Genomic DNA, 11,653 nt, shown 5'->3' on the forward strand with positions numbered 1-11,653 from the left:
TCCTTTTTTTTTTAATTTCCTTATTCTATTTTATAAATATTAATTTTTGCTGACTCAATGTTTATTAATAGTCATTATTTTTGTCTTTTATCCTTGTCTTTTGCTTTAAGAAAGAGCATGGAGTTTGTGTCAGGAGTCTTAAATTTGAATCTTAGTCCCACATTTGCTGTATTTTAGGCAAATAATGTGGAACAGAGAGTTGAAGGGATTTACTCAAATTCATATTGTGAGTACCATATTTTTATGCAAATAACGTGTGCCTTCTACTTTTGTTTGCCAACCATGCCCTCCCCCCAGGAGGTACTTTCATAAGCATGTTATGCTAATTTTTTATGGCAACATGTAAAAAAATTGGCATAGCAGCGCTTATGAAAATACCTCATGGCAGGAGGGCACGATTGGCAAACAAATGCAGAAGGCACATGTTATTTGCGTAAAAAATACTGTACTCACTGTATGAATTTGAGCAAATGTCTTCAACTCTCTGAACTTCAATTGTATAGGGTTGCTGTGAATTGGAATTTATTTGACAGCAACGGGTTTACTAGCTGTTTTGCATGACTGTATTAAGTAAAGCAGCCACATATTGAGTTCTTAATCTATGCCAGATACCTTATTAGGTCTTGTCCTCTTGAACTCATGCAATTAATGGACATGAAATCGCTATGTGATTCATTAAGTTCTGCACATTAGTTAGATGATGATTGGGTATCATTTCCTTTCCAGGCGTTGACTCCTTAATATCCTTAAGGTGAGAGAAGGCGCAGCAGCTACTTTCCAGTTTTCATTATATAGGAACTCTGTAGGATGTAGTGGGACAACTAATGGGAGGTCTAATATGAGATATAGGCAAGCCATTGCCTTTTTCTGAAGTTCGTGGGTGGAGTAACTTTTTTCAGGCCTCAGTTTCTGCAGACAGCTCCTCGTCAGTCAACCAAGGCATGAAAATTAAGTCATAAGTGAAAAGGATTAGGAGGACACAGTCTCTTTGTTGAAATTTCTAAAAGACTATAAAATAATAGGATATAATATAAGGTATAAAAAAGGAGACTTGGTGGCCCAGTGATTAAGCACTAGGCTGCTAACTGCAATGTCGGCTGTTCCATTCCACTAGCCATTCTTTGGGAGAAATATGTGGCAATCTGCTTCTGTTAATATTACAGCCTTGGAAACCCTATGGGGGCAGTTCTACTCTGCCCTTTCCGACAACAGTGTTTGTTTTTTTTTTTTGTTTGTTTGTTTATCAAATAATAAATAAACTAAGCAGATATATTCTGCATGGCTTCTTGGGGCAGAGCAAGGACCAGTGGGGTGAAAGCAATAGGAAGGAAGATTTTAGCTCTCTGAAAGCAGAATCACATTGTCAAAATGAAAAGAACTGCATTTGTTGATTATCCTAAGCGGTTGGACTAGGATGCAAACTACTGCCTACGAGTGGGCAAATCATTCCACTGGAGATCGGAGGATAGCATGAGCTTCCAAACATTTCCTAAATCAGGTCAAGAACACATTCTGTGTAGGAAAAATAGACAGCTGATTGAGACATATTGGTTTTTATATTTCTCTATTGTTGGCCCTTTATACTTATATTTTGTTTTCAATTTCATTGAGCTCAGTTTTATAATTATCAATTACCTCCTTTATTTTATTTTTGCTTGTTTTTTTTTAAAAAATTTTGTAAGTTGTACAACTTTTATTCAGTTTAAGTATTTTTCAATTTTTTTAATTTTATTGTGGTGAAATCGTACATAACAAAACCATGCTTACTATCCTTTTCCAAATCATTCCACTACCATTAACATAACCTCAATGCCCCCTGAGTATAAGCTCTCCCTCTGCCCCTCCTTCCTACCCTTGGTAACATGTTTGGTTTCTATATATTTGCTTATTTCATATAAATGGATTATACAGTATTTGTTCTTTTGTGACAGATTCATTCTACTCAGCATGATGTTTGCAAGGTTCATCCATGTTGTGGCATGCATCAGAGCTTCATTTCTCTTTACAACTGAGTAGTATTCCATTGTATGTACATAGTACATTTTGTTTATCCATTCATCTGTTGATGGACATTTTGATTGTTTCCAACTTTTGGCTGCTGTGAATAGTGCTCCAATGAACATTGGTATGCGTGCGTCTGTGCTGCTGTCTTCACTTCTTCTGGGTATGTATTTAGGACTGGGATTGCTGGGTCATATGGTAGTTCTGTATACTTTTTTTTCCATAACCACTTGTGTTTTATTGTTGATCAGTGCAGAGGGGCAGGGGAGGCAGTGAGAAGTGGGTGTAACGCTCGGAGATGGGCTGATGGAATCCTTATGAGGTTCATACTGCAAGGGCGGGGGCAGGACTCCCTTCTGTGACTTCCAATTTAGGTTTCCCCTCCCCACCCCGTCACACTCCTAACCCTACTGTGACCCAGGATCTTGAGAATTGGGGAAGCCAGCTGGAGTATTCCAAGAAGAGACAGGAGGACGGAGAATTCTGGGAGGGAGTTGAGTATTGGTCCCTGGGGGTAGATGAATATTCCCCCAGGTAGCCCCTGGATACTGATTGATATTCCCCCAGCTGCCACCTGGATACCTATTGATATTCCCCCAGCTAGAACCTGGGAATTGATTGCTGATTCCCCAGCTTAGTGCATGGGATGGTGGCATGGGCTTTGTCCCCCAGCCAGTTCCAGGACGTCCACCTCCCCAGGACACACAAGGATTCAGGGCCCCCCAGGGGTGACAAGGCAGCAGTGACTGACGGATTCTGTTGATGAGAGCACAGAGTGGGCGTAGGACAGGGATTTCCCCCTGGGCTCCCAGTGGACTAGAACGTGGTGGCCATCTAAGCTCAGGGTCCTGGTGGAGGAGGAAAGCAGCAGGGGGGACACCTGCAAAGTGTGCAGAAGGACCTTCAGGCAAAAGGCCGCTGCCCAGAGGGAGGGCAACAGCACTAGCAAGGTAGGATAGTCCTTCTGGCAGCAAGTCCCCGGGATGGTCCTCAGCCGCAGCAGCCATCACCGGCCAAGGACCCTCAGGGGGCCAGGAGTCCTCAGAGCGCAGCCCCTCCGATGACAGCCCCTTCTGCACCCCAGAACCTCGTGCAGCCTGGGAGCCATCATACAGAGACATCTTGGGCTTCAGAGGACTCCTTGCTAAGCCATTAGACCCAGCATCTGGCTTGGGCTTCGGATGTTCAGAGTTGGAGGACCTGGCCAAGGAAGGTTGTCCAAGCAGAGGTAAGTTGGTCCCAAGTCCAGGGGGACTTTCTTCTCCACTGCACTGATACTTCTGGCAAAGAGACATTTCTGGAGGTCAGAAGTCCAAAATGAGTCTCATTGGCTCAAAATCAAGGTATCGTGAGGACTTCATTCCTCTCTGAAAGCTCTAGAAGAGAATCCATCTCTGTGCCTTTTCCAGCTTCTAAAGACCACTTGCCTGGGCTCGTAGCGCCCCCCCCATCTTCAAAGGGAGGAACAGCAGGCCAAATTCTCACACTGTATCACTCTGACCTCCTTTCTCTTCTGCACTTACTGTAGACCCTTATGATCACATTGGATCCATCCAGATAATCCCAGATAATCTCCCTACTCTAAAGTCAGTTGATTAGCAAACTCCATCTGAAACCTTAATTTCCCTTTGCCATGTAACCTAATATATTCACAGGTTCCAGGGGTTAGGATGTGGACATATTTGGGGGGAGCATCATTCTGCCTATTACAGATGGTCAGTTGTGTCCACAGAGCTTAAGAGATCTAGAAAGAGAGCAGATGTTTCCAACAGTAAAGGAGGGCATTTAAATGCTACTGTTGAATGGCCATGAGTTGATATTTGTTGAAGCTGGGTGAGGGAAGCATAGGGTTTCATTGACTTTTCTGTCTACTTTAAATATGCTTGAAACTCCTCCTGATAAAAAGTTTTGAAATGCCCTTGTTCTCTCCATTGCTTCTGGGAGGTCCCAAGACTAAGCATGTGTGGTTGCCTGAGGTCTAAACATCAGCAGTTAGCAGATTTTACTGCTCCACCACCATCCATACCCCCTGCTGGCTAGCTATGGGAGGAGAGAAGAGTTCCTCTCCAGACTGGCCAGTGGGTGGAGGGCAGTGGCCCTTTTGAGTGAAATCCACCATTTTTTAAAATAATTTTTATTGTGCTTTAAGTGAAAATTTACAAATCAAGTCAGTCTGTCACATATAAGCTTATATACACCTTATTCCATACTCCCACTTACTCTCCCCCTAATGAGTCAGCCCGCTCCCTCCTTCCGGTCTCTCCTTTCGTGACAATTTTGCCAGTTTCTAACCCTCTCTACCCTCCTATCTCCCCTCCAGACAGGAGATGCCAACACAGTCCCAAGTGTCCACCTGATACAAGTAGCTCACTTTTCGTCGGCATCTCTCTCCAACCCATTGTCCAGTCCCTTCCATGTCTGATGAGTTGTCTTTGGATATGGTTTCTGTCCTGGGCCAACAGAAGGTTTGGGAACCATGACCACCAGGATTCCTCTAGTCTCAGTCAGACCATTAAGTCTGGTCTTTTTATGAGAATTTGGGGTCTGCATCCCACTGTTCTCCTGCTCCCTCAGGGGTGCTCTGTTGTGCTCCCTGTCACAGAAGTCATCGGTTGTGGCCGGGCACCATCTAGTTCTTCTGGTCTCAGGATGATCTAAGTATCTGGTTCATGGGGCCCTTTCTGTCTCTTGCACTCATAGTTATCGTGTGACCTTGGTGTTCTTCATTCTCCTTTGATCCAGGTGGGTTGAGACCAATTGATGCATCTTATATGGCCACTTGTTAGCATTTAAGACCCCAGATGCCACATTTCAAAGTGGGATGCAGAATGTTTTCATAATAGAATTACTTTGCCAATTGACTTAGAAGTCCCCTTAAGCCATAGTCCCCAAACCCCACCCTTGCTCTGCTGACCTTAGAAGCATTCAGTTTATCCCAGAAACTTCTTTGGTTTTGGTCCAGTCCAATTGAGCTGACCTTCTGTGTATTGAGTATTGTCGTTCCCTTCACCTAAAGTAGTTCTTATCTACTAACTAATCAGTAAATAACCCTCTCCCTCCCTCCCTCCCTCCCTCCCCCCCTCGTAACCACAAAAGTGTGTGTTCTTCTCACTTTATACTATTTCTCCAGATCTTATAATAGTGGTCTTATACAATATTTATCCTTTTGCCTCTGACTAATTTCACTCAGCATAATGCCTTCCAGGTTCCTCCATGTTATGAAATGTTTCACAGATTCGTCACTGTTCTTTATCGATGCGTAGTATTCCATTGTGTGAATATACCATAATTTATTTAACCATTCATCCGTTGATGGACACCTTGGTTGCTTCCAGCTTTTTGCGATTGTAAACAGAGCTGCAATAAACATGGGTGTGCATATATCTGTTCGTGTAAAGGCTCTTATTTCTCTAGGGTATATTCCGAGGAGTGGGATTTCTGGGTTGTAATGTAGTTCTATTTCTAACTGTTTAAGAAAACGCCAGATAGATTTCCAAAGTGGTTGTACCATTTTACATTAACACCGGCAGTGTATAAGAGTTCCAGTCTCTCCGCAGCCTCTCCAACATTTATTGTTTTGTGTTTTTTGGATTAATGTCAGCCTTGTTGGAGTGAGATGGAATCGCATTGTAGTTCTAATTTGCATTTCTCTAATGGCTAATGATCGAGAGCATTTTCTCATGTATCTGTTAGCTGCCTGAATATCTTCTTTAGTGAAGTGTGTGTTCATATCCTTTGCCCACTTTTTGATTGGGTTGTTTGTCTTTTTGTGGTTGAGTTTTAACAGAATCATGTAGATTTTAGAGATCAGGCGCTGGTCGGAGATGTCATAGCTGAAAATTCTTTCCCTATCTGTAGGTGGTCTTTTTACTCTTTTGGTGAAGTCTTTAGATGAGCATAGGTGTTTGATTTTTAGGAGCTCCCAGTTATCGGGTTTCTCTTCATCATTTTGGTAATGTTTTGTATTCTGTTTATGCCTTGTATTAGGGCTCCTAAGGTTGTCCCTATTTTTTCTTCCATGATCTTTATCGTTTTAGTCTTTATGTTTAGGTCTTTGATCCACTTGGAGTTAGTTTTTGTGCATGGTGTGAGGTATGAGTCTTGTTTCATTTTTTTGCAAATGGATATCCAGTTATGCCAGCACCATTTGTTAAAAAGACTATCTTTTCCCCAATTAACTGACACTGGGCCTTTGTCAAATATCAGCTGCTCATATGTGGATGGATTTATATCTGGGTTCTCAATTCTGTTCCATTAGTCTATGTTCCTGTTGTTGTACCAGTACCAGGCTGTTTTGACTCCTGTGGCTGTATAATATGTTCTAAAATCAGGTAGAGTGAGGCCTCCCACTTTCTTCTTTTTGAGTAATGCTTTACTTATCCGGGGCTTCTTTCCCTTGCATATGAAGTTGGTGATTTGTTTCTCCATCACATTAAAAAATGTCATTGGAATTTGGATCGGAAATGCATTGTATGTATAGATGGCTTTTGGTAGAATAGACATTTTTACTATGTTCAGTCTTCCTATCCATGAGCAAGGTATGTTTTTCCACTTATGTAGGTCCGTTTTAATTTCTTGCAGTAGTACTTTGTACTTTTCTTTGTATAGGTCGTTTACATATTTGGTAAGATTTGTTCCTAAGTATTTTATCTTCTTGGTGGCTACTGTGAATGGTATTGATTTGGTGATTTCCTCTTCGATGTTCTTTTTGTTGATGGAGAGGAATCCAAGTGATTTTTGTATGTTTATCTTATAACCTGAGACTCTGCCAAACTCTTCTATCAGTTTCAGTAGTTTTCTGGAGGATTCCTTAGGGTTTCCTGTGTAGAGGATCATGTCATCTGCAAATAGAAATAATTTTACTTCCTCCTTGCCAATCTGGATGCCCTTTATTTCTTTGTCTAGCCTAATTGCTCTGGCCAGGACCTCTAGCACAATGTTGACTAAGAGCGGTGATAAAGGGCATCCTTGTCTGGTTCCCGTTCTCAAGGGAAATGCTTTCAGGTTCTCTCCATTTAGAGTGATATTGGCTGTTGGCTTTGCATAGATGCCCTTTATTATGTTGAGGAATTTTCCTTCAATTCCTATTTTGCTGAGAGTTTTTATCATAAATGGATGTTGGACTTTGTCAAATGCCTTTTCTGCATCAATTGATAAGATCATGTGGTTTTTGTCTTTTGTTTTATTTATATGGTGGATTACATTAATGGTTTTTCTAATATTAAACCAGCCTTGCATACCTGGTATAAATCCCACTTGGTCGTGGTGGATTATTTTTTTGATATGTTGTTGAATTCTATAGGCTAGAATTTTGTTGAGGATTTTTGCATCTATGTTCATGAGGGATATAGGTCTGTAATTTTCTTTTTTTGTGAAGTCTTTACCTGGTTTTGGTGTCAGGGATATGGTGGCTTCATAGAATGAGTTAGGTAGTATTTTGTCATTTTCTATGCTTTGAAATACCTTTAGTAGTAGTGGTGTTAACTCTTCTCTGAAAGTTTGGTAGAACTCTGCAGTGAAGCCATCCGGGCCAGGGCTTTTTTTTTGTTGGGAGTTTTTGAATTACCTTTTCAATCTCTTTTTTTGTTATGGGTCTATTTAGTTGTTCTACTTCTGATTGCGCTAGTTTAGGTAGGTAGTTTTTTTCTAGGAATTCATCCACTTCTTCTAGGTTTGCAAATTTGGTAGAGTACAATTTTTCGTAATAATCTGATATGATTCTTTTAATTTCAGTTGGGTCTGTTTTGATGTGGCCCATCTCGTTCTTATTCGGGTTGTTTGTTTCCTTTCCTGTATTTCTTTAGTCAGTCTGGCCAATGGTTTATCAATTTTGTTAATTTTTTCAAAGAACCAGCTTTTGGCTTTGTTAATTCTTTCAATTGTTTTTCTGTTCTCTAATTCATTGTGTTCAGCTCTAATTTTTATTATTTGTTTTCTTCTGCTGCCTGATGGATTCTTTTGTTGCTCACTTTCTTTTTATTCAAGTTGTAGGGACAGTTTTCTGATTTTGGCTCTTTCTTCTTTTTGTATGTGTGCATTTATCGATATAAATTGACCTCTGAGGGCTGCTTTTGCTGTGTCCCAGAGGTTTTGATAGGAAGTGTTTTCATTCTCGTTGCATTCTATGAATTTCTTTATTCCCTCCTTGATGTCTTCTATAACCCCGTCTTTTTTCAGCAGGGTATTGTTCAGTTTCCAAGTATTTGATTTCTTTTCCCTAATTTTTCTGTTATTGAATTCCACTTTTATGGCCTTGTGGTCTGAGAAGATGCTTTGTAATATTTCTATGTTTTGGATTCTGCAAAGGTTTGTCTTATGACCTAATATGTGGTCTATTCTAGAGAACGTTCCATGTGCGCTAGAAAAAAAAGTATACTTTGCAGCAGTTGGGTGGAGTGTTCTGTATAAGTCTATGAGGTCAAGTTGGTTGATTGTAGCAATTAGGTCTTCCGTGTCTCTATTGAGTTCTTACTGGAAGTCCTGTCCTTCTCCGAAAGTGGTATGTTGAAGTCTCCTACTACACTTGTGGAGGTGTCTATCTCACTTTTCAGTTCTGTTAAAGTTTGTTTTATGTATCTTGCTCTGTATACTTTTTTTGAGAAAATGCCAAACTGTTTTCTACAATGATTGCCCCATTTTACCTTCCCATCACCAGTGAATGAGGGTTCCAGTTTCCCTACAACCTCTCCAACACCTATTGTTTTACATTTTTTTTCATCATTGATATTCTAATAGGGGTAACGTGGTATTTCATTGTCATTTTGATTTGGCTGCTAACCAAAGGCAGTTCGAATCTGCCAGGCCCTCCTTGGAAACTCTATGGGGCAGTTCTACTCTGTCCTGTAGGGTCACTATGAGTTGGAATGGACTCGATGGCACTGGGTTTGGTTTGGTTTGGTTTGGTTTGGTTTGGTTTGGTTTGGTTTGGTTTGGTTTGGTGAATGGCCAGTGGCATAGTGATTAAGAGCTACAGCTGCTAACCAATGGGTCAGCAGTTTGAATCTGCCAGGCGCTCCTTGGAAACACTATGGTACAGTTCTACTCTGTCCTCTAGGGTCGCTATGAGTCGGAATCGACTCGACAGCAAGGAGTTTGGCTTTTTTTTATTTTAATGGCTAATGAAGTTGAGCATCTTTTTACTTGCTTGTTGGCCATTTGAATAAATGTCTGTCCAGGTCCTTTGCCCATCGTGATTCCTTTGTCTTTTTGCTAAGTTGTAGTTGGATATTAGACCCTTTTCAGGTATGTTTCCCAAAATTTTCTCCAAATCTATAGGTTGTTTCTCCACTTTGTAGATAAAGTCCTTTGATGAACAAAAATGTTTAATTTTTCTGAGGTCCCATTTATCAATCGTGTCTTTTGTTGCTCATGCTTTTGTTGTCATAATACATCATTAATAACCAGGTCGCAGAGCCTCACCTTTACATTTTCTTTTGAAAATTTTATCGTTTCTGTTTTCACATTTAGGTCCTTGATCCATTTTGAAGTGATTTTTATGTATAGTATGAGGCATGGATCCTGTTTCTTTCTTCTGTTTGTGGAAATCCAATTTTCCCAGCACCATTTATTGAAGAGACTCTTCCTCCCCCATTGAATGGACTTAGCACCCTTGTCAAAAATCAGTTGACCATAGATGTATGGATTTCTTTCCAGACTTGCAATTGTATTCCACTGGTTTATATGTCTGCTATTATACCAGTAAGAAGCACGAGCTACCTGGAGAGGTCCTGGAGAATAAGATGTAATGTGAAGTGAGATGCCAAGGAGCACTGAAGTACCACACACCTGAATGAAGAAGTCACTTTAGAAGGAGATCCTCCATTCCAAGGACTGCAGTGGACACTTCGTGGATCAGAAACTAATTACCCAGCCAAGCCTTTCCCTAAATTCCTGACTCGCAAAATCAGGAGATATAATAAAATGATTATTGTAAGTCACTGAGTTTTAGGGTAGTTTTTAAAGTAACAATAAAAAACCCCAAACCAATCCCTCTGTCACTGAGTAGATTCCTACTTATAGAAACCCTATAGGGCAGGGTAGACCTGCCCCATTGGGTTTCCAAGACTGCAAATCTTTACAGAAGCAGACTGCCACATAATTCTCCAGTGGAGCAGCTGGTGGGTTCGAACCAATGACCTTTTGGTTAGCAGCCATGTACTTAACCACTGCACCACCAGAGCTCTTTAAATAGTGATAGACAATCAGAAAAATATACCTCTTAATCGTATGTAACGTGTTTGTCCTTCAGTTCCATTTTTTTCTGACAATAATACTACCTCTACTTTTTTGTTGGTATGAATTTACCTGGTGTATTTTTGCTCAATGCTTTATTTTTAAATTTTCTTTATAGTGTTTTTTAAAGACGTGTTTCTTATAAGCAGCACAGTTTGTGTCTTTAATCCAGTATTACAGATTCTGTCTTTTGCTTGGAGAATCTAACTTGTTTACATTTATTTTGCTAACTAAGACTTGGTTTTATTCCTTCTATCTTACTTAAATATTACAATAAATAATGAAGAAATATTATGCTTCATTGTTATTTCCTCTTCTCCCATTTTCCCAATTTTCTTCAACTAATTTATTTCCCCTCCTTCTCTGATTTGGTCAGCTTCCTTTTTTAGCAGTTTTAATAATGATTTCTTTGTTATCTCTAACAACCATAAATATCTCTATTACTACTAACCGATATTAAATAGTTACGTATTCTTACCAACAAGCTTTACTTGCCCACTATTCTTTGCTAAATTGAAAACTTTGCTTCCTTAAACTTCCCTACTAGTCAAGATTTATCCTCCCCTTCACCCTGACACAATTTCCCATCAGCCATCTCCACCACCACCACAGCCAATAACAACAAAAACTACTACCGAAGGGTTTTGCTAAGATGGTTTAGGTATTATAATTCCAGATGTTATGTTTTCCCTATATCATGACTCTTCTGTTTTAATAATATTTAATGCTTTAATATTTTTTAACCTTATAGTATCATTATCCACTTAACTTCAATTGTATTTATGTATGTACACACACACATTACAAGATTAATTGCTCAGTACTCTTTTCCTATATTCTTTACCATAGTCTATCTGAAGAACGTTGAAAATTCTATCTTCATTTGTTTGGGTCACTTCCTTAAATTTTTTTTCTCAGATAAATATATGAGTGGTACTCTATCTCAGGCTATATGTATACATTTTTTAAAATTTGTCCTTTCATATGAATGACATTTTAACTTATTTTAGGATTCTTTGTCACAGTCCTTATAATAGTCTAAAGATAGTATTTCACTATCTTTCTACGTGTATTAGTTAGGAAATGGGTTAGGTTGCTATGACAAAGAGAACACACAAAAATGATCTAAACAAGATTAAGTTTATTTCTGTTATATAAAAGTCAGAGCAGATGATCTAATGTAGGTTCAGCAGTGTAGGAGACTCACACTTCCTATGTTGCATTGTTCTGTGACCCTAAAAACATGTCTTCCATCTCATAGTACAAGATAGGGCCACCAGCTTCCCTCTTCATATTTAAAGTCCAGACAACAGGAATGTAAAAAAGGAGAGGTTTTGTTTTTTCCCTTTAAGGACACAGCCCAGATTTTTAATAAGTTAACTTCATTCCTGTCAAATTAGTCACGATTTTGTTTTATTAC

At 39.7% G+C, this 11,653-nt stretch overlaps 1 protein-coding gene across 1 annotated transcript; it reads right to left on the bottom strand.

Moving 5' to 3' along the window:
- Nucleotides 1-2,408: 2,408 nt before the first annotated feature.
- LOC111747586 (uncharacterized protein C6orf15-like) lies at nt 2,409-9,189 on the bottom strand. The gene is given in 3 exon segments (XM_023551401.2): nt 2,409-3,253; nt 3,256-3,298; nt 9,142-9,189. Coding segments are annotated over 3 exon segments (936 nt in total).
- Between the last annotated feature and the right edge of the window lie 2,464 nt (nt 9,190-11,653).

The sequence above is a fragment of the Loxodonta africana genome, chromosome X (genome assembly GCF_030014295.1).
Source record: "Loxodonta africana isolate mLoxAfr1 chromosome X, mLoxAfr1.hap2, whole genome shotgun sequence".
Classification (NCBI taxonomy): domain Eukaryota; kingdom Metazoa; phylum Chordata; class Mammalia; order Proboscidea; family Elephantidae; genus Loxodonta; species Loxodonta africana.